This window comes from Triticum urartu, chromosome 2A (assembly GCF_056163025.1).
Source record: "Triticum urartu cultivar PI428250 chromosome 2A, HENAU_Tu73, whole genome shotgun sequence".
NCBI classification, from domain to species: domain Eukaryota; kingdom Viridiplantae; phylum Streptophyta; class Magnoliopsida; order Poales; family Poaceae; genus Triticum; species Triticum urartu.
Window position 1 is genome coordinate 432,828,379 of NC_141874.1, and position 27,833 is coordinate 432,856,211.

Here is a 27,833-nt window from a genome sequence, read left to right on the forward strand (position 1 = left end):
AAAACTAGTGGATACTGAAACTGAAACATTTTACATATGCTGACTTTTGAGATTTTTCTCCTAGGCAACTAACTCTGAAACGAAAATCACAGAAGTAACCCATGGTTCTCATTGACTTTTTCAAAAGTTAAAAAATTGCAACTGTTGGTTGCATCTAAAAGTACCCAGAACACAAAAACTTCAGTGAAAAGTATATTGAGTTTTATCAACACCTCTCCGACACGAAACTTCTTCACAAAAGATTTGTAGTAAAGAGTAAAAGCTCCGGTATTTCTATCTTTCATACAACCTCCTCCAGATCGTCCTAACATAAAAACGTTTGAACTATTTTACAGCTTCTGTTCAAAATGATCAATTTTTTGCCGAATTGTCTACAATTGTTTCACGGGGTTTTCCTATAATTAGGTTTGTTTAGACAACAATGAAAAAGGAAAGAGGCACATAACAGTGTAGCAGCAAAAGATAGAGGTGTCACTTTTTCAAGGTGGAAGTAAGACCATGGAGTGGAAACATCGCGAAAGTCATACTATGACTTTGTTTTAGAGAATATTTGATCTGTGGCAATTATAAAGATCATATTAGAGCAACTTCAACGGGTTGACCCAAACGGACGGCGCTTTTGTCCGCTTTTTGTCCGTTTGGGTTTGCCCGGCGGACACAAACGTCCGGCGCTGTGTTTGGATCGACGCGAGCGCCCAACGCTGGCCAGACCCATTTCGTCGGCGCGCAAAAAAAATATTGCAAACATTTTGAAAATAAACACATGCATTTAATTAAACATAAAAGCCGGCTACGAAAGCCGGCGAAAGTCCACATTACATTAATTAAAACACTAAAAACTAGACGACGCGCTGCCCCAGACGTCCTCGGCGGCGGCGGCGTCTGCGTCGGGACCGGTGAGGTCGATCAACGTCGGCGCAGGGCCGGCCCAGGGGAACGCCGTGTTCCAGACGGCGGTGATGTCGGGCTTTGCCGCCGCTGCCTGCGCCGCCGCTGCCTGGGCCTGGTGCGCCTCCTCTTCGGCCTCGCGCTCGAGCATCTGCAGGCGCTCGCCCTCCCGGCGCTCCTCGGCCAGCCGAACGCGGCGCCAGTGGTCGAGGTAGGCCGCCTCCTGCTTCTCCGTCGTCCCGAGCCAGATCGGCGGAGCGCTGACCCACTCGCGCACTACTCCGGTCCAGGAGTAGCGCTCGAGGTAGACCGGCTCCTCCGACTCGGCTTTGGGCGGGGACGGCGGGGCCACCGGCGGCACGACGCAGTCGCCCGCCGCGAAGAGGGCCATGGCCTCCGCCATGGCAGCCTCGAAAGCCGCCTCGTCCGGCTCCCTCCATCGCTCCTCCTCCTCCTCGCTCTCCTTGATGGCCGCCTGGTAGGCGGCCTCGGCCTCCTGGTCCTCGTCGCGGACGACGAGCGCGGGCGGCGGCAGGCTGTGGTCGACGCCGCGGACGCCGCGTCGCCTCGCCTCCTCGTGCTCGAAGGCGAACCATCGAGGCCAGTTGGGCGAGTCGACGACGAAGTGTGGGTCGGCGCGCTGCTCCGACGTCAGCAACGCCCGTCGGCGCCGCACCTCCTCCGCATGGGCCCTCGCCGTCCGCGGCGCCGCCGGCATTGGGATCCTCTCCGGATCCAAATGCCAGTCATGCGGCAACGTCACATCCGGGTATGGCAGAGGCACGCGGTGGTGCCAGTGCCACTCGGCCTGGTACAATGGCACGTTGATGTGCTGCCTCTGACGGGGAGCGCGCGCCGGCGCGGGGAGGGCAGGAAGGGAGGGGGAATGATGGGCGGGGGCTTTGCCCTTGCGGCTGCTGCCGATGCCGGAAAAGAAACCCATGCTGGCGGTGGCTAGGGTTGTCGCCGGCATAGGGGCAGGGGTGGCCAGATGGGGACGGGGGGCGAGTGGTAGTGGATGAGAACGGCCCCGCCGCACGCCCGGCTTAAAAAAGGACGACCGCCGTCGTTGACGAGGTGGCGGTCGTCATAAATTATGTTGACCGTCGTAGTTGGACGGCCGCCAGATGGGGCGCGGCAAACAGCGAGGAGACGCGCGGCGCGTCCACTTCGCGTCCGCGCCGACGCATTCCAGACACAATTTTGGGTCAGAAATGGGTCGGCGCGGACGCCGGACGAACACAATTTGAGTTTGGGTCGGCGCGTTGGGCCGTCATTTTTGTCCGCGTCGATCCAAACGGACGCGGACGGATGAAATGGATCGCTCCATTAGAGTTGCTCTTAAATGGTCATTTTCTTGCAGGAAACGGTAAAAGTTCCCGCGGATCATGGACTGTCTTGCTTGCCAAGTTTGCATGTCCCAAGTTCCAGAAGGATGCCACATGTACAACACTACACATACGATTTCTGTACGGCACTGAAGATCGAATCATTCACACCCAGAAGCAAAATGCAGCAGGCCGGACAAAAAAGCATCGTATGTGTAGCCATAGCAATTACTCCCTCTGTAAACTAATATAAGACATTTTAGATCACTTTAAAAGTATTCCCTCGGTCCGGAAATACTTGTCAGCTTACAGAGGTAGTACGTTTCAACTTTCAACCAAGCTCGGAGTAGCGTCAATGCGTCATTCTGCAGTGGCGTTTGGTTGCAATCTTGAAGCACGCTGCATTGCAGACATGACATTCCAGAGAACTTCAGAAAGTGAAACCTTTGTTAGCCCAATTCTTGCTATGAAATGTTTGCATATCGATGAAAAATAATTTGTCCATGTCACGACCAATAGCTGAACCTATACCGTACCAAAACACACAGGAATAACACCCAAATGTAATACCCAATATACATGTATGTCATGATCATAGAAAAAGAGCAGGACCAATCCATACCAAGCCATACATATCAGCCATGGTCGGGAGAGGCGATCCTATCTTCAAAACCATATATTCTGACAACCCAAGGAATATGAATGATCTGGAACCAACACCGAAAATCAATACCCAATATACATGTATGTCATGAAGAATTGCATCATCTGCCTGTGAATGTCACTGCTCGGGAATGAGGTTGTAGATAAGAATGGCCATACACTTGGGTTCACAAGATAGATTAGGGTGTTCCCTTGTCGTGGTTACAACTTAAGCTAAATGTTTTGTGGATGAGAAATGTAGCTTTAGCAAATCACTACACTAAATAGAAAATATTGCCAAGTGCAAGTAAGTTTATCAGTTTTATTAAGTATAAATTAACCAGCTTTACTTTGTGCTACTGACATAAGTAGAAACTCAGCTAGGTTTCTCTTCTCGGAGTAAGAGTAGTTAGCACAGAAATGCCAGCCAAAACTCTTTCCCGAAGACTGAATCGCACGCACAGGTTAGCACAATGCAATTGTCTGCGGAACAGCATATCATATTTCTCTTGCAGCAACACAGCCATTTTCAATCTATGAACCTTGCAATACGCCTATCTGAATTCTCGAAATATAAACGGAGACAAATTGATGCCACTTCACCCTTAGAAGAAATCCTGAAGGCCCCGGCCAACGAAGACACGGTCGGAGAGCTCGGCGAGGATCGCGTTCACGGAGAGCAGGGCGACCGTGGATCCCGCGATGATCCCGAGGACGACCCCCGTGGTGCCCAGAACCTTCCCCGGCGCCGGCCACTCGATCTCCGTCATCTCCTGCGCCACCCCGGCCCACCACCAACCGCCGCCTGCGGCGACCTCCGCCTCCTTACGCGCACGCATCACCTCCTTAAGCTCCGTCGCCACTTCATCTGAGGTCTTTTCACCCGGAGGTGTTTCCTCCTCTGCGGGCTCCGCGGCTCCGCCCGCTACCGTGGACGATTCTTGTTCTTGCCCCTTGTCGCTGGCGGTGTCCTTGGATGCGGCAGCGAGACGTCGGCGGACGGAGATGGAGCGGGAGAAGGAGAGCGTGGGAGGGCCGCGGGTGTAGAGGGAGAGGCGCGCAGCGGGGTTCGACCGGGCCGGGGCGAGGAGACGGTGGAACGGGGTGGTCGACGTGGTCGCCATGGCTTCCGTTTTGGTTGGCTCAGCGGCCGGAGCTGGAGGCTTCTCTGCGCCGGAGATAAGACACAAAGGGAATGGATCGAATCCCCTGCCGAGCCACGCGCCCATAGGGACCGTCTGATATAAATCGAACGTTTGGGCGCAGTCCAGGGGCAACAGAAGCCAACGCCGTGAAACTCGACTCCTTTCCTCAAATTTAGAAATTCCAATATGAATCTTTGTATTTTTTTTTTAAAAACTATAATTTTGTGTATTTGTCATCAGTTCATCAAAAAGGAAAAAAATTTGAAAGTGGACATTATCGGCATTCCGCGAACGGAGGTCCCTTGACTTGCCTGCCTGCGGCCCACGGCGTGACTGAGCTAGCAGGTCTGTACGGCCTATCTGCATCGACGAGGTATTCAAGACACTCGTGAGGGGCTAAACCTCGCGAGGCGGACGATGCAAGACCTCCTCAGAAGCGGCCTCGCCAGGCAGGCTCACGAGGGGCGGAGAGATCAAGACAAGGCAAATCTCGCGAGGTCCTCGTGACGTGAGCCATGACGATCGAGACCAGGCGGGCGCCAGCGCATGTAGCGTCCTTGCTTCCTCTTTGGTGCCAAGGGGGCAAGCGCAGGCGCGAAGTACCGAGGCATCAAGCAAATGTTTCCATATCGATGCAACGAGACCAAAACCAGTAGGACGACAAGGCGGAGGTCACCATGGAGCCCAAGACGGTGTCATCACCAGAGCCTTTTGCAGGCGAAGACTATTTTTGTCAGGATAAGTTGTACTAGCTGTTCCCTTTCAAATTGGCTGTTATTGGCTCCCTTCTCGCTCAATATTTGGCGAGAGGATCAGACCTATCTTTACCTAATAATAAAGCAAATTGGATTTCTTTCATCCGTCATGGCATTTTTCGAAAAAGCCCCTCTATTTCAGAGAATTCAATCCACAATCCTGTTTTAAGTTGAAACGAATCGTTATTTTCCTATTTTATATAAAAGTCTCTGTCTTTTTTTAAAATTAACCCGCCGTTCGGATTTAAGTCACACCCGAACCGTTATTTTACATTTTTCGAACCCCCCGATGTTTTAGGTAATTCATCCATGGATTATATTTAAGTCAAACAAATGTTTTTTAAAATCATCCATATCTTTTAAACCGTAACTCCGATTTGAACATGTTATATATGAAATTTGATTAGAAAAATATGTAGAATATGAATATGAGATTATTTTTACCTGTTAAGTATTTTTAAATACTGTTTTGGAATATATTTGAGTCAAATCAAATAATTTTTTAAATTATCTGTATCTTTTAAACCGTAACTTCGATTTTAACATATTATATATGAAATTTTATTAGAAAAATATGTGGAATCTAAATATGATGTTAATTTTACCTGTTAAATATTTTTAAAATATTGTTATGGAAGCAAACTTATAATTTATAGCACAAGATCCTTTTTTTTTCATACCGGCGGCGATCCAGATGGCAAATAAACACCCCACTATAACCATATAGGTAAAAGAAAACATCGATAACTACACATGCATATCTATTTCTCATCGCGAGAATGAGAGAAAGCGAGCGAGAGAGAGAGAGAGAGAGTGAGAGAGGGAGAGAGGAAGAGAGGGGGAGGGAGGAGAGAGGGAGAGAGAGACGCCTTAGGATTAACCATATTCAACACACGTTTTTGTTGTTTTGTGTGAACACCGAGGCCATCGTCGGCGAGGGTGAGAAGGAGGATAAGCGGCAACACAAATATGATGCCTCGCAAAAATAAAGGAGACCAACCTATTGTGGTCTTGAGTGATGGTTGTTGAGTTAAGAGCGTGTGTTATGTTTTCTCTCCCGTTGCAACGCACGGGCTCTTTTGCTAGTATATAATGAAGCACATGGGGTTTCTGCCCGTCCGTCGTGCCAATTTGCAAAAAAGCCCCTGCGTTTTCATGAAATCAACCCGCAGTCCACATTTAAGTCACACCAAACCGTTATTTTACAGTTTTTCAAACCCCCCCCTGACATTTTAGGTATTCCATCCGCATATCATATTTAAGTCAAGCAAATGCTTTTCTAAACCATCCATATCTTTTAAACCGCAACTCAATTTAAACATATTATATATGAAATTTGATTAGAAAAATATGTAGAATATGAATATAAGATTATTTTAACCTATTAAGTATTTATAAATATTATTTTGGGAGATATTTAATTCAAACAAATGGTTTTCTAAATTATACGTATCTTTTAAATCATGACTCCGATTTTAATATGTTATATATGAAATTTGATTAGAAAAATGTGTGAAATCTGTATATGATGTTAATTTTACCTGTTAAATATTTTTTAAATATTGTTTTGGAAGCAAACTTATAACTATAGCGCACAATCCATTTTTCTTTCATACAGGCGGCGATCCAGATTGCAAATAAACACCCACTATAATCATATAGAGAAAAGAAAACATTAAGAACTACACATGCATACCTCTGAATACGTCGCGGGGGAAAACAATAGATTTCTCATCGTGAGTGAGAGAAAGCGAGAGAGAGGGAGAGGGAGGAGAGAGGGAGAGGGAGGAGAGAGGGAGAGGGAGGAGAGAGGGAGAGAGAGAGAGACGTCTTAGGATTAACCACAATCTAACATGTTTTGGTTTGTGTGAACACTAAGACCACCGTCGGCGAGGGTGAGAAGAAAGATAAGCGGCAACACAAATATGTTGCGTCGCTAAAATAAAGGAGATGGACCTATTGTGGTCTTGAGTGATTGTTGTTCGGTTAAGAGTGTGTGTTGTGTTTTTTCTCCCGTTGCATCGCACGGGCTCTTTTGCTAGTATAAGTAAAACTAGCCACCACAGTAATGGGACGACGGGTGGAGAACTCATTTAGAGGCATCTCACCCACACAAGTTCGCCAAGCACAAGAACACCTTAACCTTAGGAGGTTGTTCTTCCCCTTGTACTGTTCATCATCAGCCCAAGAGGCAATCCACCACCACCACACCGGAGTAGGGTATTACACCACAATGGTGGCCCAAACAAGTATAAATCTTGTGTCTTTGTGTTGCAAGTTCGTGGAGTTCATCCGCGAGATCTTAGCGAGTTAGGGCGTGGATCGATAGGGAGAAAACATTCGCGCGCACCCTAGTGTTCGAACCTCGAGGGTTTTTTCGGAAACCGTGATCCGATATTTGGCGCGCCAGGTAGGGGGTGCGCCGTAGCTTCTCTTCCATCGATCTGCACTCCGTCGCCACCGCGCTTCGCCCACATGGCAGGCGCCCTGCCACCGACTCCGACGACCAGCTCGACGGTGGGGCCAGAGGGCTCCGAGCCCTGGCCCCCTCCCTGCGGCGGGTGCGGTGGCCACCCAAGTTCAAGCCGGAGATGCCGCCGCGCTACGACGGCGCAGCGGACCCGTCAGCTTTCCTGCTGGCATACGAGGAGGCCGTCCTCGAGGCCGGGGGTGATGATAAGGTCATGGCCAACTGGCTTCTCATGGCCCTCGTCGGCGAGCCACGTGCCTGGCTGCTCAACCTTCCCGGATCCACGGTGGCGTCTTGGGAGGAGCTGCGCGACCTCTTCACTGTGCGCTACACGGCACCGGCGCACCACGCAGTCGTGGCCCTGCTAGGCGGCTCATAGGTGCCGCCTTCAGATTGTCACATCAAGCCGTTCCTCCGCCAGATTGGTGCCGCTTCCAAGCGCTCGGGGGCTGCGCCGGGTTGGGCTACGCCTGAGGCCGACCTCACCTTCAGCTCAGAAGACCACCCTGTCACCACCACCGGCTCGGGCATGCTTCCGATGCTCTGCACGCCCACCATCTGCAACGTGGTCGTCACCAAGACCCTCATCGACGGCGGCGCTGGCCTCAACTTGCTCTCCACGGAAGCCTTCAGCCTTCTTCACGTGCCGCTCGAGCGGCTCAGCCTCAGCAAGCCTTTCTCAGGAGTTGGTGGCGGCGCTGCCCGCTCCCTGGGGCAGATCCGCCTTCTCATCACCTTCGGCACGCGCGACAACTACCGCACTGCGCTGGTCGACTTCGACATCGCCCGCATCGGCCTCCCCTACAACCCCATCCTCGGGTACCCAGCTCTGGCCCAGTTCATGGCGGCGACTGCTACCTCTTGAGCTTGCGTTGGATTTCCCCGAAGAGGAAGGGATGCTGCAGCAGAGTAGCGTAAGTATTTCCCTCAGTTTTTGAGAACCAAGGTATCAATCCAGTAGGAGGCCACGCTCAAGTCCCTCGTACCTGCACAAAACGATAGCTACTCGCAACCAACGCGATTAGGGGTTGTCAATCCCTTCATGGTCACTTACGAGAGTGAGATCTGATAGATATAATATTTTTGGTATAAAGATGCAAAGTAAAAAGTAAAGGCAAAGTAAAAAGCAAAACAAGATTAAAGTGATGGAGATTAATATGATGAGAATAGACCCGGGGGCCATAGGTTTCACTAGTGGCTTCTCTCAAGAGCATAAGTATTCTACGGTGGGTGAACAAATTACTGTTGAGCAATTGATAGAATTGAGCATAGTTATGAGAATATCTAGGCATGATCATGTATATAGGCATCACGTCCGTGACAAGTAGACCGAAACGATTCTGCATCTACTACTATTACTCCACTCATCGACCGCTATCCAGCATGCATCTAGAGTATTAAGTTAAAAACAGAGTAACGCCTTAAGCAAGATGACATGATGTAGAGAGATAAATTCATGCAATATGAAATAAACCCAATCTTGTTATCCTCGATGGCAACGATACAATACGTGCCTTGCTGCCCCTTGTGTCACTGGGAAAGGACACCGCAAGATTGAACCCAAAGCTAAGCACTTCTCCCATGGCAAGAACTAACAATCTAGTTGGCCAAACCAAACGGATAATTCGAAGATACTTGCAAAGATAACCAATCATACATAAAAGAATTCAGAGAAGATTCAAATATTATTCATAGATAGACTTGATCATAAACCCACAATTCATCGGTCTCAACAAACACACCGCAAAAAGAAGATTACATCGAATAGATCTCCACAAGAGAGGGGGAGAACTTTGTATTGAGATCCAAAAAGAGAGAAGAAGCCATCTAGCTACTAACTATGGACCCGAAGGTCTGAGGTAAACTACTCACACTTCATCGGAGAGGCTATGATGATGTAGAAGCCCTCCGTGATGACGGCCCTCTCCGGCGGAGCTCCGGAACAGGCCCCAAGATGGGATCTCATGGATACAGAAAGTTGTGGCGGTGGAATTAGGTTTTTGGCTCCGTATCTGTTCGTTTGGGGGTACGTAGGTATATATAGGAGGAAGGAATACGTCGGTGGAGCATCGAGGGGCCCACGAGGCAGGGGGGCACGCCCTAGGGGGGGGCGCCCCCACCCTCGTGACCGCCTCTTTGACTCCTTGGAGTAGGGTCCAAGTCTCCTGGATCACGTTCGGTGAGAAAATCACGTTCCCGGAGGTTTTATTCCGTTTGGACTCCATTTGATATTCCGTTTCTTCGAAACACTTATATAGGCAAAAAAACAGCAATTCTGGGCTGGGCCTCCGGTTAATAGGTTAGTCCCAAAAATAATATAGAAGTGGAAAATAAAGCCCAATATAGTCCAAAACAGTAGATAATATAGCATGGAGCAATCAAAAATTATAGATACGTTGGAGACGTATCAGCGACTCATCCAGCCTACAACCTCATGAAGATGCATGGAAGCAAAGGTGTCCTCACTGTCAAGGGGGACACCAAGGAGGTCGTGACGGCGCTCAAACTTGCCTTCAGGACCGCTGCGACAGCGCAGCCCATCGGCGCCGGTGCCCCCGAGGACAAGGAGGCCACGTCAACCAAGAAGAAGCAGTTGTTCACCTAAGACAAGGTAGAAACCAAGCAGGTGCCGGTCGACAAGGACGGCTCCTCAGGAGCCACCTTCACCATAGGTGCCGGCCTCAACCCTAGCCAAGAGGAAGCATTGGTGAAGTTCTTGCGCGCGAACAAGGATATATTCGCATGGGACCCCAATCAGCTGGTGGGGGTCCCGAGAGAGGTGATTCAGCACCACTTAAGGGTATGCCCCAATGTGCGCCCTGTGAAGTAGCGAGCAAGGCGGCAGTCCACGGAGAAGCAGGACTTCATCGTCCAAGAGACCCGCAAGTTGGAGGTGGCACGTGCCATTCATGAGGTTAGGTACCCCAAATGGCTGGCGAACCCCGTCGTGGTGCCAAAGAAAGGCGGGAAGGAGCGAATGTGCGTCGATTTCACCAACCTCAACAAGGCGTGGCCCCAAGATCCGTTCCCTCTCCCGCACATCGACCAGATCGTCGACTCCACCGCCGAGTGCGACCTACTGTGCTTCATGGATGCGTTCTCAGATATCACCAAATCAAGATGGCGGTGGAAGATATAGAGAAGACAGTCTTCCTGACCCCGTGTGGGGTGTACTGCTACACCTGTATGCCCTTCGGACTGCGCAACGCGGGTGCGACCTTTCAGCGGCTGATGCACATCGCTTTAGGGTGGCAGCTCGGGAGAAACACGAAGGCCTACATCGACGACATTATGGTGAAGTCTCGGGAGGCGAGAACCTTGATCCAAGACCTAGAGGAGACCTTCAAAAGCCTGCGCCAGGTGAACTTGCGGCTTAACCCAGAAAAGTGTGTGTTCGGTATCCCTTCCGGCAAGCTGCTGGGATTCCTCGTGTCACACAGAGGGATCAAGGCAAACCCGGAGAAGATCAAGGCCATTGAGGATGTGAGCCCACCGCAGACCCTCAAGGAAATGCAGAAGCTGGCTGGTTGGGTGACTGCGTTGGGACGCTTCATCTCCAAGCTGGGAGAGCGCGCCATACCTTTCTTCAAGCTGATGAAGAAGAAGGACCCGTTTGAGTGGACTCCGGAGGCCGACTAAGCCTTCCAAGACCTCAAGAGATACCTGACCAGCCCTCCGGTGATGGTGGCGCCACGGCCTCTCGAGCCTCTAGTACTTTATCTTGTCGCCACCCCATACTCCGCTAGCGCTGCGCTAGTGGCGGTTCAGGAGGAGCACCAGGCCAAGAGCGTGTCGCGCCAAGCTACGCCTCCAGCCGAGATGACGCAAGATCAGGAAGGCGCAGCAAGAGCCATAGCGGCAGCAACAGAAGACCAAGCTCGGCAGGACGACGCCGTAGAGATTCCTGCAAGCGATTAGGCGCTAGGGGTCCCACCATCTTAGGAGGCACCCCAGCTTTCACAAGACGCGGGCCTCACCAACACGCCGATCCTCGTCGAGCACCCGGTGTATTTCGTCAGCACGGTGTTGAGGGACGCGAGGGCACGATATCCCATGTCTCAGAAGCTCCTGCTGGCGCTCCTGGTGGCCTCGCGCAAGTTGAGGCACTACTTCTAGGGCCACCCTATTAAGGTCATCTCGGCCTACCCATTGGAGAGGGTGCTCAGGAGCCCCAACTCCGCTGGAAGGGTTGCTGAGTGGAACATTGAGCTGCAGGCGTTCCAGTTGGAGTTCAACACTACCAGGGGCATCAAGGGAGCCGCGCTCACTGATTTTGTGGCGGAATGGACGGATGCCCCGACACTTGAAGTGGGCGGGGACTGGTCCACCTCGCCAGGAAGTGAGGCGCCCGATGGATGGGTCATGTATTTTGATGGTGCCTTCGCGCACCAGGGCGCGGGGGCTGGAGCAATACTCATCTCGCCCATGCAGGACAAGCTCTACTACGCTGTGCAGCTCTGTTTTCAGCAGGGCGAGAAGGTCTCCAACAACATCGCAGAATATGTGATAACCCACAAGTATAGGGGATCGCAACAGTTTTCGAGGGTAGAGTATTCAACCCAAATTTATTGATTCGACACAAGGGGAGCCAAAGAATATTCTCAAGTATTAGCAGCTGAGTTGTCAATTCAACCACACCTAGAAACTTAATATCTGCAGCAAAGTGTTTAGTAGCAAAGTAATATGATAGTGGTGATAACAGTAGCAAAAGGTAACAGTAGTAAAAGTAATGTTTTTGGTATTTTGTAGTGATGATAGCAATAGCAACGGAAAAGTAAATAAGCGAAGAACAATATATGGAAAGCTTGTAGGCAATGGATCGGTGATGGAGAATTATGTCGGATGCGGTTCATCATGTAACAGTCATAACCTAGGGTGACACAGAACTAGCTCCAGTTCATTGATATAATGTAGGCATGTATTCCGAACATAATCATACGTGCTTATGGAAAAGAACTTGCATGCCATCTTTTGTCCTACCCTCCCGTGGCAGCGGGGTCCTTACGGAAACTAAGGGATATTAAGGCCTCCTTTTAATAGAGAACCGGAACAAAGCATTAACGCATAGTGAATACATGAACTCCTCAAACTACGGTCATCACCGGTAAGTATCCCGATTATTGTCACTTCGGGGTTAACGGATCATAACACATAATAGGTGACTATAGACTTGCAAGATAGGATCAAGAACACTCATATATTGATGAAAACATAATAGGTTCAGATCTGAAATCATGGCACTCGGGCCCTAGTGACAAGCATTAAGCATAGAAAAGTCATAGCAACATCAATCTCAGAACATAGTGGACACTAGGGATCAAGCCCTAACAAAACTAACTCGATTACATGATAGATCCCATCCAACCCATCACCGTCCAGCAAGCCTACGATGGAATTACTCACACACGGCGGTGAGCATCATGGAATTGGTGATGGAGGATGGTTGATGATGACGATGGCGACGGATTTCCCTCTCCGGAGCCCTGAACGGACTCCAGATCAGCCCTCCCGAGAGGTTTTGGGGCTTGGCGGCGGCTCCGTATCATAAAACGCGATGATTTCTTCTCTCTGATTTTTTTTCTCATCGAAACTCAATATATGGAGGTGGAGTTGGAGTCGGAGAGGCAATAGGCGGCCCACGAGGTAGGGGGGCGCGCCCCCACCCTCGTGGCAAGACGGTGGGCCCCCTGGCCTTCATCTTTGGCAGGTATTTTTCTTATTTTCTGAAAAGTGTCTCCATGAAGTTTCAGGTCATTCTGAGAACGTTTTCTCCTGCACATAAATAACACCATGGTAATTCTGCTAAAAACAGCGTCAGTCCGGGTTAGTTCCATTCAAATCATGCAAGTTAGAGTCCAAAACAAGGGCAAAAGTGTTTGTAAAAGTAGATACGTTGGAGACGTATCAACTCCCCCAAGCTTAAACCTTTGCTTGTCCTCAAGCAATTCAGTTGATAAACTGAAAGTGATAAAGAAAAACTTTTACAAACTCTGTTTGCTCTTGTTGTTGTAAATATGTAAAGCCAGCATTCAAGTTTTCAGCAAATATTATAACTAACCACATTTGCAATAACGCATAGATCTCAAGTTTACTCATATCAATAGCATAATCAACTAGCGAGCCATAATAATAAAACTCGGATGACAACACTTTCTCAAAACAATCATAATATGATATAACAGGATGGTATCTCGCTAGCCCTTTCTGAGACCGCAAAACATAAATGCAGAGCACCTTTAAAGACCAAGGACTGACTAGACATTGTAATTCATGGTAAAAGAGATCCAGTCAAGTCATACTCAATGTAAACTAACAGTAATGAATGCAAATGACAGCGATGCTCTCCAACTGGTGCTTTTTAACAAGAGGATGATGACTCAACATAAAAGTAAATAGATAGGCCCTTCGCAGAGGGAAGCAGGGATTTGTAGAGGTGCCAGAGATCGGTTTTGAAACAGAGGTGAATAATATTTTGAGCGGTATACTTTCATTGTCAACATAACAACAAAGAGATGGCGATATCTTCCATGCTACACACATTATAGGCGGTTCCCAAACAGAATGGTAAAGTTTATACTCCCCCTTCCACCACAAGCATCAATCCATGGCTTGCTCAAAACAACGAGTGCCTCCAACTAACAAGGGTCCCAGGGGGAGTTCTGTTTGCAATTATTTTGATTTAGTTTGCATAAAGCATGGGACTAGGCATCCCGGTGACCAGCCATTTATCTCGTGAGTGAGGAGCGGAGTCCACTCCTCTTGAGAATAACCCGCCTAACATGGAAGATACGGACAACCCTAGTTGATACATGAGCTATTCGAGCATACAAAACAAGATATTTATTTGAAGGTTTAGAGTTTGGCACATACAAATTTACTTGGAACGGCAGGTAGATACCGTATATAGGTAGGTATAGTGGACTCATGTGGAATAACTTGGGGTTTAATGAGTTTGGATGCACAAGCAGTATTCCCGCTTAGTATAGGTGAAGGCTAGCAGAAGACTGGGAAGCGACCAGCTAGAGAGCGACAACAGTCATGAACATGCATTAAAATTAATCAACACTGAATGCAAGCATGAGTAGGATATAATCCACCATGAACATAAATATCGTGAAGGCTATGTTGATTTTGTTTCAACCACATGCGTGAACATGTGCCAAGTCAAGTCACTTAAATCATTCAGAGGAGGATACCACCCTATCATACCACATCATAACCATTTTAATAGCATGTTGGCACGCAAGGTAAACCATTATAACTCATAGCTAATCAAGCATGGCATAAGAAACTATGATCTCTAATTGTCATTGCAAACATGTTTATTCATAATAGGCTGAATCAGGAACGATGAACTAATCATATTTACAAAAACAAAAGTGGTCGAGTTCATACCAGCTTTTCTCATCTCAGTCAGTCCATCATATATCGTCATAATTGCCTTTCACTTGCACGACCGAATAGTGCGAATAATAATAATAGTGCATGTGCATTGGACTAAGCTGGAATCTGCAAGCATTCAATAAACAGGAGAAGACAGGACAATATGGGATCTTTTGTCAGATCAACAATAATGCATATAAGAGCCACTTCAACAATTTAATCATGGTCTTCTCCTATCGACCCCCAAAGAAAAGAAAAGAAACAAAACTATTTACACGGGAAAGCTCCCAACAAGCAAAAGAAGAACATGAAATCTTTTGGGGTTTTCTTTTTAATTACTACTACAAGCATGGAAAGTAAACTAATTAAGAGCTACAACTAATTTTTTTGGTTTTTCTTAAGGTTTATTAAACACACAAGAAGAAAGCATAAAAAGGAAAATAAACTAGCATGGATGATACAATGAAAAAGTATGAGCACCGACATCTAGCAATGAGTGTGTGAGCATAAATGTAATGTCGGTGAGAAATACGTACTCCCCCAAGCTTAGGATTTTGGCCTAAGTTGGTCTATGGCCACGGCTGGCTTGGCGGATATCCATAATAGTAGTTGGGCTCGTACTGTGAAGAAGAGGAGGAAGGCTCCGATTGCCACTGGCTGACAATCATCTCCGGATCCCACTGGTAGTTAGACTGTCGTGAAGGATCAAATTTTGGTTCCTTCTCTGGCTCCTCGGCTGGTGTAGGGTTTCGGTAGGCGTGGATAGCTGTCAACGGAACAAGGTACATGCCTACAGTCAAATCAAACAAAGAAGGAGCAGGCAAGGTGATAGTCTCAGGATGATGTTTATTAAAGAACAATTGATATTTAAGCTCTCTTTCCCTATTCTTAACAATAAAATCATGTGCCACCATACTTTTATAATCTAAATAAACACGGGGCAACACCTTTTCTTCCATCTCATAATGCCTAATAGGTATGTTAAAATGTGCAGCTAGGCATGTAGCATAGATGCCTCCAAAGATGGGGCCCTTGGTACGGTTCAGACTTAACCGTTTGGCAATAATGCTGCCCATACTAAAAGAGTTATCGCCGTATAAACCGTGGTGCAAAATAATAATATCAGGGATACCCAGGTTTCCACAGTCTCTGCGACCAATTAAGTAACGACTAGCAAATAATGCAAAGTAGCGTAAAACAGGAAAATGTATGCTAGTGATTCGTGCATCGGAAACCTTCCTTGTTTCCCCTACAGTGATAGTGTCAATAAATCCCTCCACATCATCATGATGTGGTTCTTCTGTATTGCCCTCAAAAGGGACTAAACAAATCCGACAGAAATCATAAAGTGACATCTCCTTATGCTCATCATATAAATGAAACTCCATCGTAGGTGGTGAGTTCCTAGAATGAATTGAAAGTTTTGCACAAAGGTATTTGTGAGCAAGAGATACTGATCGCATTGGTCGTGGAGGAAAGCGGTAAGGCCTGCAGTCTGAGCCAATTCATAAAAATCTTCATAAATCCCGGCTGCTCTCAACAAATCCTCAGAAGCCCATTCACACGCCCGAACCTCCGCGGTGCGAGGAGATTATACTTAGGTTTCAGTGCCTTTTCCTTCGAGCTTTGGCTCAATGAGCCCCTCAAAAGTCTCCTCATCATTTTCTGAAAAATTCTGAAATTTTTAGTAACTTCAAAATAAAAGTAAACCAAACCCAATAATATTGATAGTAACTACTCCTACAAGTGCCTAGGGCCTATATCATGCATCAAAACTACTTTTGGCCATATAAATTTGACATGCAAGCTCAAGAACAGGGTCACCTAAGCAGCAAAAATTTGCAATGAATAAAGCACTAGAACAAAAACTAATTGGACCAATGGAGGAGTCACATACCAAGAAACAATCTCCCCAAGCAGTTTTGTGAGAGGTGCTTTGAGCAAGGAGATCGAAAATGGCAGCAAAACGAGCTTGGACTCGGGTTTGAGCTGGTTATTCGTGTTTGGGGGAGGAAGATGAAGTGTGTGGGCGCAGGAACAAGTGGAGGAGGGCCACCGTTGGCCCACGAGACAGGGGGCGCGCCCTAGAGGGGTGGGCGCGCCCTCCACCCTCGTGGCAAGGTGGTTGGCCCCCTGGTGTGTTCTCTGTTCCATAAATCCTCAAATATTCTAGAAAAAATCATATTTAATTTTCAGGGCATTTGGAGAACTTTTATTTTCGAGGTATTTTTATATTGCACGGATAATCAGATAACAGACAGAAAAATATTTATTTTTATTTTATTTAATATAAATAACAGAAAGTAAAAGTGGGGTACAGAAGGTTGTGCCTTATAGTTTCATCCATCTCATGATCATCAAAAGGAATCCACTAACAAGGTTGATCAAGTCTTGTTAACGAACTCATTCCGAATAACATGGAACCGGAGAAATTTCGAATAACACTATGTTACCTCAACGGGGATATGCACATCCCCAATAATAAGAATATCATATTTCTTCTTGACAGTAGGAAGAGGAAATTCAAAACCTCCAAATATAATCGATGGAATTTTTCCAATAGAGTTGATACTATGAACTTGAGGTTGTTTCTTCGGAAAGTGTACCGTATGCTCATTACCATTAACATGAAAAGTGACATTGCCTTTAGTGCAATCAATAACAGCCCCTGCAGTATTCAAAAAGGGTCTTCCAAGAATAATAGACATACTATCATCCTCGGGAATATCAAGAATAACAAAGTCCGTTAAAATAGTAACATTTGCAACTACAACAGGCACATCCTCACAAATACCGACAGGTATAGCAGTTGATTTATCAGCCATTTGCAACGATATTTCAGTAGGTGTCAACTTATTCAAATCAACTCTACAATATAAAGAGAGAGGCATAACACTAGCACCGGCTCCAAGATCACATAAAGCAGTTTTAACATAGTTTCTTTTAATAGAGCATGGTATAGTGGGTACTCCTGGATCTCCAAGTTTCTTTGGTATTCCACCCTTAAAAGTGTAATTAGCAAGCATGGTGGAAATTTCAGCTTCTGGTATCTTTCTTTTATTTGTAATAATATCTTTCATATACTTAGCATAAGGGTTTGTTTTAAGCATATCAGTTAATCGCATACGCAAAAAGATAGGTCTAATCATTTCAACAAAGCGCTCAAAATCCTCATCATCCTTTTTCTTGGATGGTTTGGGAGGAAAAGGCATGGGTTTCTGAACCCAAGGCTCTCTTTCTTTACCATGTTTCCTAGCAACGAAGTCTTTCTTATCATAACGTTGATTCTTTGATTGTGGGTTATCAAGATCAACAGTAGGTTCAATCTCTATATCATTATCATTACTAGGTTGAGCATCATCATGAACATTATTATTAGCATTATCACTAGTTTCAGGTTCATTACCAGGTTGTGTTTCAGCATCAGAAATAGAAATATCATTTGGATTCTCAGGTGTTTCAACAGTAGGATCACTAGAAGCATGCAAAGTCTTATCATTTTTATTTTTCTTTTTTTAGAAGAACTAGGTGCATCTAAATTATTTCTCTGAGAATCTTCCTCAACTCTCTTAGGATGGCCTTCAGGATACAAAGGTTCCTGAGTCATTCTACCAGTTCGAGTAGCCACTCTAACAGCATTATCATTATTTTTATTATTCAATTCATTGAGCAAATCATTTTGAGCCTTAAGTACTTGTTCTACTTGAGTGGTAACCATAGAAGCATGTTTACCAATAAGTTTAAGTTCACCTTTGACATTAGCCATATAATCACCCAAGTGTCCAAGCATATTTGAATTGTATTTTAATTGTCTACCAAAATAAGCATTAAAGTCTTCTTGCTTAGCCATAAATTTATCAAACTCATCTAAGCATGGGCTAGCAAACTTAGTAAATGGGATTACAGCTTTATCATATCTATAGAGAGAATTTACCTTTACTACCTATGTCGGGTTATCAAGACCATGAGTTTCTTCAATAGGTAAAGGATTAAGATTATATGTTTCTTCAACAGGCGGTAAATTAAGACCATGTATTTCTTCAATAGGAGGTAAATTCTTAACATCTTCAGCTTTAATACCCTTTTCTTTCATAGATTTCTTTGCCTCTTGTATATCTTCAGGACTGAGAAATAGAATACCCCTCTTCTTCGGAGTTGGTTTAGGAATTGGCTCAGGAATTGGCTCCGGAGGTGTCCAATTATTTTCATTTGTCAACATATTATTCAATAGAATTTCAGCTTCATCCGGTGTTCTTTCCCTGAAAACAGAACCAGCACAACTATCCAGGTAATCTCTGGAGGCATCGGTTAGTCCATTATAAAAGATATCAAGTATTTCATTTTTCTTAAGAGGATGATCAGGCAAAGCATTAAGTAATTGGAGAAGACTCCCCCAAGCTTGTGGGAGACTCTCTTCTTCAATTTGCACAAAATTATATATATCCCTTAAAGCAACTTGTTTCTTATGAGCGGGGAAATATTTAGCAGAGAAGTAATAAATCATATCCTGGGGACTATGCACACAACCAGGATCAAGAGAATTAAACCATATCTTAGCATCACCCTTTAATGAGAATGGAAATATTTTAAGGATATAAAAGTAGCGTGTTCTCTCATCTTTAGTGAACAGGGTGGCTATATCATTCAATTTAGTAAGATGTGCCACAACAGTTTTAGATTCATAACCATGAAAAGGATCATATTCAACCAAAGTAATTATATCAGGATCAACAGAGAATTCATAATCCTTATCAGTAACAAAGATAGGCGAAGTAGCAAAAGCAGGGCCAGGTTTCATTCTATCATTTAGGGATTGCTTACTCCATTTAGCTAATAATTTTTAAGTTCAGTTCTATTTCTGCAAGCTAAAATAGCTAAAGAAGCATCTTGATAAAAAACATAACCCTTAGGAATGGCAAGTGGTTCTTCATCATCACTTTCATCAGTATCATCAGATTTAATATTTTCAATTTCTCTAGCCCTAGCAAGTTGTTCATCGAGAAAAGCACTAAGTGGCATAGTAGTATCAGGCATAGAGGTAGTTTCATCATAAGTATCATGCATAGCAGAAGTGGCATCATCAATAACATGCGACATATCAAAACGAATAGCAGAAGCAGGTGTAGGTGTCGCAAGCTTACTCAAAACAGAAGGTGAATCAAGTGCAGAGCTAGATGGCATTTCCTTACCTCCCCTCGTAGTTGAGGGATAGATCTTGGTTTTTGGATCTCTCAAGTTCTTCATAATGATAAGAAGATATATATCCCAAGTGACTCAAAGAATAGAGCTATGCTCCCCGGCAACGGTGCCAGAAAATAGTCTTGATAACCCACAAGTATAGGGGATCGCAACAGTTTTCGAGGGTAGAGTATTCAACCCAAATTTATTGATTCGACACAAGGGGAGCCAAAGAATATTCTCAAGTATTAGCAGCTGAGTTGTGAATTCAACCACACCTGGAAACTTAATATCTGCAGCAAAGTGTTTAGTAGCAAAGTAATATGATAGCAAAAGGTAACAGTAGTAAAAGTAATGTTTTTGGTATTTTGTAGTGATGATAGCAATAGCAACAGAAAAGTAAATAAGCGAAGAACAATATATGGAAAGCTCGTAGGCAATGGATCGTTGATGGAGAATTATGCCGGATGCGGTTCATCATGTAACAGTCATAACCTAGGGTGACACAGAACTAGCTCCAGTTCATTGATATAATGTAGGCATGTATTCCGAACATAGTCATACGTGCTTATGGAAAAGAACTTGCATGACATCTTTTGTCCTACCCTCCCGTGGAAGCGGGGTCCTTACGGAAACTAAGGGATATTAAGGCCTCCTTTTAATAGAGAACCCGAACAAAGCATTAACACATAGTGAATACATGAACTCCTCAAACTACGGTCATCACCGGTAAGTATCCCGATTATTGTCACTTCGGGGTTAACGGATCATAACACATAATAGCTGACTATAAACTTGCAAGATAGGATCAAGAACACTCATATATTGATGAAAACATAATAGGTTCAGATCTGAAATCATGGCACTCGGGCCCTAGTGACAAGCATTAAGCATAGAAAAGTCATAGCAACATCAATCTCAGAACATAGTGGACACTAGGGATCAAACCCTAACAAAACTAACTCGATTGCATGATAGATCCCATCCAAACCATCACCGTCCAGCAAGCCTACGATGGAATTACTCACCACGGTGGTGAGCATCATGAAATTGGCGATGTAGGATGGTTGATGATGACGATGGCGACGGATTCCCCTCTCCGGAGCCCCGAACGGACTCCAGATTAGCCCTCCCGAGAGGTTTTAGGGCTTGGCGGCGGCTCCGTATCGTAAAACGTGATGATTTCTTCTCTGATTTTTTTCTCATCGAAACTCAATATATGGAGGTGGAGTTGGAGTCGGAGAGGCAACAGGGGGCCCACGAGGTAGGGGGGCGCGCCCTAGGGGGGCAGGCGCGCCCCCCACCCTCGTGGCAAGACGGTGGGCCCCCTGGCCTTCATCTTTGGCAGGTATTTTTCTTATTTTCTGAAAAGTGTCTCCGTGAAGTTTCAGGTCATTCCGAGAACGTTTGCTCCTGCACATAAATAACACCATGGTAATTCTGCTGAAAACAGCGTCAGTCCGGGTTAGTTCCATTCAAATCATGCAAGTTAGAGTCGAAAACAAGGGCAAAAGTGTTTGGAAAAGTAGATACGTTGGAGACGTGTCAATACGAAGGCCTCATAGCTGGCTTGAAGGCCGCGGCAGCTCTAGGGTAAAGCGCCTCACCGTTAGGGGTGACTCACAGCTCCTAGTCAACTTCTCCAACAAAGTATATGAGCCAAAGGACGAGCACATGGAGGCGTATCTCGCAGAAGTACGTAAGATGGAAATGCAGTTCCTAGGCCTGGATGTGCAGCATGTGCCACGTGGCACCAACAAGGAAGCCGATGACATCGCCAGGAGGGCATCCAAGCGGCAACCCCAAGAGCCTGGCATCTTCGAGGAGCGGCTCTTCAAGCTGTCAGCGACGCCACCAATTTCAAGCACGGCACGGCCTCGGGAGGAGCTCCCACAACCGCCTGCCACGGGAGCCCCATCTTGTGGCCAGACCTCAGTAGCTCGCTTGCTCTTGGCACTCGAGCCCCAAGAGGGATGTTGGACCAAGGAATTCAAGGAATATCTGAGGCAAGGGGCGCTACCGGAGAAGGAAGAGGACGCAGAGCGCGTGGCCCGGCAAGCCACGACATACTGCACTCCAGGACGGTGAGTTGTACAGGAAGCGGCCAAATGATGTTTCGCTGCATTGCATTTCCAGGGACCAGGGGAAGGAGTTGCTGATTGACATACACGACGGGGACTGCGGACACCACTCGTCGTCACGGAGTCTCGTCGACAAGGTGTTCCGCAGTGGATTCTACTGGCCCACGACGCTCAACGACGCAACTGAGCTGGTGAAGTCCTGCGAAGCTTGCCAGTCCCACGCCAAGCAGATCCATCAGCCAGCTCAGGGCCTCCAGACTATAGCGCTCACATGGCCGTTCGTGGTCTGGGGGCTGGATATCTTAGGCCCATTCCCTTGAGCGCCAGGGGGCTTCCGCTACCTCTACGTCGCCATCGACAAGTTCACCAAGTGGGCGGAAGTGGAAGCCGTCCGCACCATCCCAGCTGGTTCTGTGGTTAAGTTCATCAAGAGACTCGTGAGCCGTTTCGGGGTCCCCAACCGCATCATCACCGATAACGTCTCGCAGTTCACCAGTAACCTCTTCAAAACATACTATGCTAACCTTGGAACGCAGATCTGCTACGCTTCGGTGGCGCACCCCAGGAGCAATGGCCAGGCTGAACGTGCCAACCCGGAGGTCCTGAGAGGCCTCAAGACCAGGACCTCCAAGAAGAAGCTCGAGGCCTGCGGCAGGGGCTGGCACGACGAGCTCCAGTCCATGTTGTGGTCCATCCGCACCACCACCACTAAGCCGACGGGCGAAACCCCGTTCTTCCTTGTCTACGGAGCCGAAGCGGTCCTCCCTCATGAGGTCAAGCATTGCTCCGCACGGGTCCTGGCGTTTGATGGAACGCAGCAGGACGCCACGCGGGGGATGGACCTCATACTGGGGGAGGAACGTCGTCGTGAAGCTGCACTAAGGGCAGCAAGGTACCAACATGCATTACGGCGATACCACTGTCGCAACATCCGCTCCAGGACGCTCGAGGTAGGCGACCTCGTCCTAAGGTGGGTCCTCTCCAGGGAAGGGTTGCACAAGCTCTCACCCATGTGGGAGGGCCCGTTCAGGGTCATCCATATCTCCAGGACTGGCGCCGTGCGCCTGGAGACATGGGACGGGGTGCCCATCCAGAACGCCTGGAACATCCAGCACCTCCGGAAGTTCTACCCATGAAGCAAGGCCCAGTGCCTGTGAAGAAGGCTCGATGGCTATGAAGAATCGCCGCCCGTGACACTCTCACATAATAATGAGTGGGGTTGTACACGCCTCGGAGTCTCCGGAGTGCCGCCCTCGGGCCTCGGGGGCTCCCTCCCATGCATAGTGGCAGCACTTAGCTCCGCGCTGGTGAGAAGACTTGAAGACTAGACTAGGTGCCGGACACGGCTTTTCATTTGCTTTTTGTAGTTGGCTTGCCTTCTCTTAATCGAAGTTTGCTTCTGGTGTTCCATGTTGATTTGGTTCCGTCGCCTTTTCCGAATCTAGTTCGCTTATGTTCTCTCTCTCGCACACCTCGCGAGGGGCTAGGCGGGTACCTTCACGAGGGTTTCTTCCTCCTGCGTTGGTCCTTCTCTCTGCCTTCGGTCTGCTTTCTCGCGAGGCACCCTCGTTCGAGCCCACAAGTCAGCACATCTCTCCTAATCCGTGCCCCTCGGGTACCACGATATGAAGCGCTGGGTCAAGGCTCGGGTGAACGATAAGCCTCCTAGCGAGCTTCCTAACGATTTTTTTGTAGTTCCTGAGCAACTACTAAGCCAAGACGGGCACGAGGAAACAAGTGCCTCGTGAAGAAGAGGCTGCCCCGAACGCGCCAGGCACAAAATAACGACACAACACGGAAATAACAAGCATAATGTAATGATTGAGGAATCACAGTTCGATACACGCCCCTTTGGGCCCATACTGGTTTCATTTTGATGCAGGAAAGAAAAGAAGAACAAAACAAAAGCGGTGTTGCAGCGAACCACGGGGGCAGGCCTACAACGACATCCCGAGCTTAGCCGGATCCCTCATCGCACTTCACGGAGGCGCGGCGACGAGACGACCCGCTACCACCTTCGAAGCGAGCGCGGCGGCTGGTCGTAGCCGCTGTTGCTGGAGCTTTCGCCAAGAGAAGAGTCACCGTAGCTGGACGAGGCGCGGCCAGCGGGCTCGCCCTCGTCGCGGCCATCGCCGAGACCGAGCACCTCCTCTCCGTCGTTCGTCTTGGGGCAGCACCCGGCGCGGCGACCATCTTCCCCGAACACACTCACGTAGAGGGTCGCATCACCGTCATACTTGAAATGGAGGGTGCACCGCCTGCCCAGGCCGCACGCGCCGGCGCACGTCTGCCAACCGCGGGCCAGAGCTATGTTGCCCGTGGCGGAGACTTCAACCGCGACCCAGGATGCCCTACTACAGCAGTCGTCCGCCTGTAGCCAGAGCCCGCCTGGACCAGAGGCCAGCAGCTCGTCGACGAAGAAGCGCGGAAGCTGAAGCCAGTTGCCGGCCGGATCCTCCGACCAGACAACGAACTCCGGTAGCACCTCTGCTGAGTGGAAGTGTGGCCGGGGAGGCTGCGCAACCATGGCACGTCTCACCTCATCAACGGGGCTGCCGCGACCGGAGCGACCCCCACCACGCGTAGCGGCGCCACCCGGGAGCGGGGGGCCATGGCGGGAGTCGTGGTGTGCTTGCGGGGACGGCCGCGTCCCCGCTTGGGCGTCGGGGAGCCGGGCCCCTCGCCAGGGGCCTTTCCTTTCTCCGTGGCGGAGAACCTCTTCGACGGTGCCATTGGAGTCAGCGGTGGAGCAGAGGAGGAAGAAGCGGGTGGGATAGGAAGAGGTGGGGGACGGGGGATGCGCCCCCTTTCTAATTTATAGCAGGAGAAGGCCAACCAGTGCCCCCCACGATCACATGTAATGATGGTTTTCCTTGCATGTCGCAGGGACTTGTCAAGTCGGGCAATTGCCGAGGCAGCATGGGGAAGTGGAGACGCTCACGTCGAATCAACCGCCACGCGTCAACCGAGGCCGCAGGCTTATGGGGCCAGCAGCGCTCCGCGCTTGACCTTTGCCTTCGCCTCAAAGCCAAGCCCGAGCGTGCCTTGGGCCCGGGGGCTACTATCGGCGTTCTGGGAACGGGGGTCCCCAGACTTGCCTGCCTGCGGCCCACGGCGTGGCTGAGCTAGCAGGTCTGTACGGCCCATCTTCATCGACGAGGTATTCAAGACCCTCGCGAGGGGCCAAGCCTCGCGAGGTGGACGACGCAAGACCTCCTCGGGAGCGGCCTCGCCAGGCAGGCTCACGATGGGCAGAGAGATCAAGACAAGGCAAACATCGCGAGGTCCTCGTGACGTGAGCCATGATGATCGAGACCAGGCGAGCGCCAGCGCGCGCAACGTCCTTGCTTGCTCTTTGGTGCCAAGGGGCCAAGTGCATGCGCGGAGTACCGAGGCATCAAGCAAAGGTTTCCATATCGGTGTAACAAGACCAAGACCAGCAGGACAGCAAGGCGGAGGTCACCATGGAGCCCAAGACGGCGTCACCACAAGAGCCTTTTGCAGGCGAAGACTACTTTTGTCAGGATAAGCTGTACTAGCTGTCCCCTTTCAAATTGGCCGTTGTTGGCTCCCTTCCCGCTCAATATTTGGGGAGAGGACCAAGGCCTATATAAGTAAAACTAGCCACCACAGTAGTGGGACGACGGGTGGAGAACTCATTCAGAGGCATCTCACCCACACAAGTCGCCAAGCACAAGAACACCTTAACCTCAGGAGGCTGTTCTTCCCCTTGTACTGTTCATCATCAGCCCAAGAGGCAATCCACCACCACTACACTGGATTAGGGTATTACACCACAACGGTTGCCTGAACCAGTATAAATCTCGTGTCTTTGTGTTGCAAGATCGTGGAGTTCATCCGCGAGATCTTAGCGAGTTAGGGCATGGATCGATAGGGAGAAAACCTTCGCGCGCACCCCAGTGTTCGAACCTCGAGGGTTTTGCCGGAACCCGTGATCCGACAGACATCACTCAATTATTGCTTTTGTGTTGTTGACAATAGAATTAGGGAGATCTAATGTCAGTTGTTAAGTGTATCTCAGGTATACATGGCCATAAGTCGGGCCAGGCCGGGCCTAAAAAAGCCCGCGGCAGAAAATCTAGGCCCAAACCCGGCCTTGGGGCCTAGTTTTTAGGCCCAGGCACGGCCCATCGGTGGAAAAGCCTGTCAGGCCTCGGGCCTCGGACCGGGCCTCTTTCTTAGAACGCAGATATGCTAAGCCTAAGCCCGGCCCGCCCCAGCCTTTGGGCTCAAAACTTAGGCCTAGACCTGGCCCGTGGGCAAGACCGGCCTGATTTGGGTAGGGCCGAACAGGTCGGGTTTCCCATGGCCAGGTATAATCTCGGGGCATTGAAACTCTCATGTGTGTCTACAAGACATCAGTGACGCCCTATATAAAAGGGAGAAAGACCGTGCTTTTCATTGGCTCATAATTTTTTCTGGTTCAATTTGAGTCACTAAAAAAGCCGCTATGTTGAGAGAGTTGGTAAACTCATTCCATCCATGTACACTCTCTTCTCCCAAGTATGCCACCAAATGGAATGGTTTTTACCATGCTAAAATTGACAAGACAAGAAGTCCGGATGCCTTGGGTCCTGGACCTCCGGGTGCCCGGAGTCATCACAGAGCAACCACCCACCTCATCATGGTATAGGTGCCCGTGGTCCTGAACCCATGGGTGCCCGGAGTAGGGGTTTTCCCCTCTGGTTGGTCTGGGTGCCTGGTGCTCCATGTTGTCGACTCGTTGTTTGGTCTGGGTGTCCAGATCCCTTTTGTCCGGGTGCCTGGAGTTGCCTGTCGGGCAATGGTCATTTGGGCTTGGGGGTATAAGCCCACCTCCTTCTTCCACGTTCCTCTAAAATCTTTTCCAAGCTTGAGATCTCCCCCCCCCCTTCATCCAAACACTCATTTGGGGATTGGAGGATTTTCACTCGATCTACATTCTTACCAAAGCGATCTGTGTTTTCCCAACTATTTCTATATCATGACCTTGTTACTCTAGAGCTTGGACTCCTAGGCTGTTAGGGTTCTTGCAGAAGTTTCCTTGATTTTGGTGTGCTCTGGAGACATATGTAAAGGTGTGGTAGTCGCCTTTAAGACCAGCCCCGAGTCATGGTCGGTACACTAGTCTTAGTAGCGCCCAGTTTTTCTCAACTCTTTATTTTGGAAATAGCTGCATGCAGTGAAGTGGTGGGGCAGTGTTGATGCAACAAGGTCACCCTCTAACGTACTTGAGAAAGCGTTATGTGCCAAGAAGAATCAAGCATTCATCAAATACGAAAAGGAGTGTCTTGCTATTCTTCTGGTTGTCGATAAATGGTGACCATACCTTCAACATCAATAATTTGTCGTAACTAAGCTCTATTACACTTATCTGATCAATGATTGCATATGGGAATCCAACACGAGGCATTCATCAAATTGATGAGACTGAATTATAAGATCCAGTACAAGTGTGGCATTACAAATGCCGCATCAGATGCACTCTCTCGACGTGTGCATCAGACAAATGTATTCACAATGTTTGTTGTCGTACCTACTTGGTTGGAGAATCTCATGGAGGATTGTGCGGAGGATATTGCAACTAAGGCCTACATCCACGTAATAGTCCACCACATCTGTGGCATACTATCGATTTGAATTTCGTGGAAGGCCGCCCTAAATACAATGGCACAGATGTGATTTTGGTCATCATCGACAAGCTTAGGAATTGTGGCCACTTCCTGCCCATGAAGCACCCCTTCAAAACTCAACAAGTGGTGCAGATATTCTTTGATCAAGTCTATCGTCTTCATGGAATGCCATCTCGCATCATACCATACCGTGGTCTAATTTTCACTAGTGCCTTCTGGCAAGAGCTCTTCCAGTTGTCAGATAAAGTTCTAAACATGAGTTCTTCGCGACACCCGGAAGCAGATGGCCAAACTTAGCGCTTGAACCAATGTTTGGAGGCTTTTCTTCAG

General features: G+C 48.2%; 2 protein-coding genes across 3 annotated transcripts; both read right to left on the reverse strand.

Annotated features, from left to right (window-relative positions):
- Nucleotides 1–832: 832 nt before the first annotated feature.
- LOC147985361 (uncharacterized) lies at nt 833–2,149 on the reverse strand. The gene has a single exon (XM_087541533.1). It carries the CDS (start codon nt 1,859–1,861, stop codon nt 833–835), a length of 1,029 nt encoding a protein of 342 aa, XP_087397659.1. The 5' UTR covers nt 1,862–2,149.
- Nucleotides 2,150–2,485: 336 nt separating this feature from the next.
- SECE1 (secE/sec61-gamma protein transport protein) lies at nt 2,486–4,087 on the reverse strand. 2 transcript variants are annotated; one of them, XM_087544054.1, is made up of 2 exons: nt 3,462–4,087; nt 2,486–2,615 (listed from the first exon to the last, which is right to left on the reverse strand). In XM_087544054.1, the coding sequence occupies exon 1, from the start codon at nt 4,085–4,087 to the stop codon at nt 3,464–3,466; it is 624 nt and encodes a 207-aa protein (XP_087400180.1). In that variant the 3' UTR covers nt 2,486–2,615; nt 3,462–3,463. The 2 variants fall into 2 exon arrangements, with proteins under 2 accessions (XP_087400180.1, XP_087400179.1); XM_087544053.1 differs by lacking the exon at nt 2,486–2,615 and adding an exon at nt 2,697–2,923.
- Nucleotides 4,088–27,833: the final 23,746 nt, after the last annotated feature.

Bases quoted from the DNA above. Each gene is read 5' to 3' on its own strand.
- SECE1 (XM_087544054.1), bottom strand. From the start codon at position 4,087: ATGGGCGCGTGGCTCGGCAGGGGATTCGATCCATTCCCTTTGTGTCTT.
- LOC147985361 (XM_087541533.1), bottom strand. From the start codon at position 1,861: ATGCCGGCGACAACCCTAGCCACCGCCAGCATGGGTTTCTTTTCCGGC.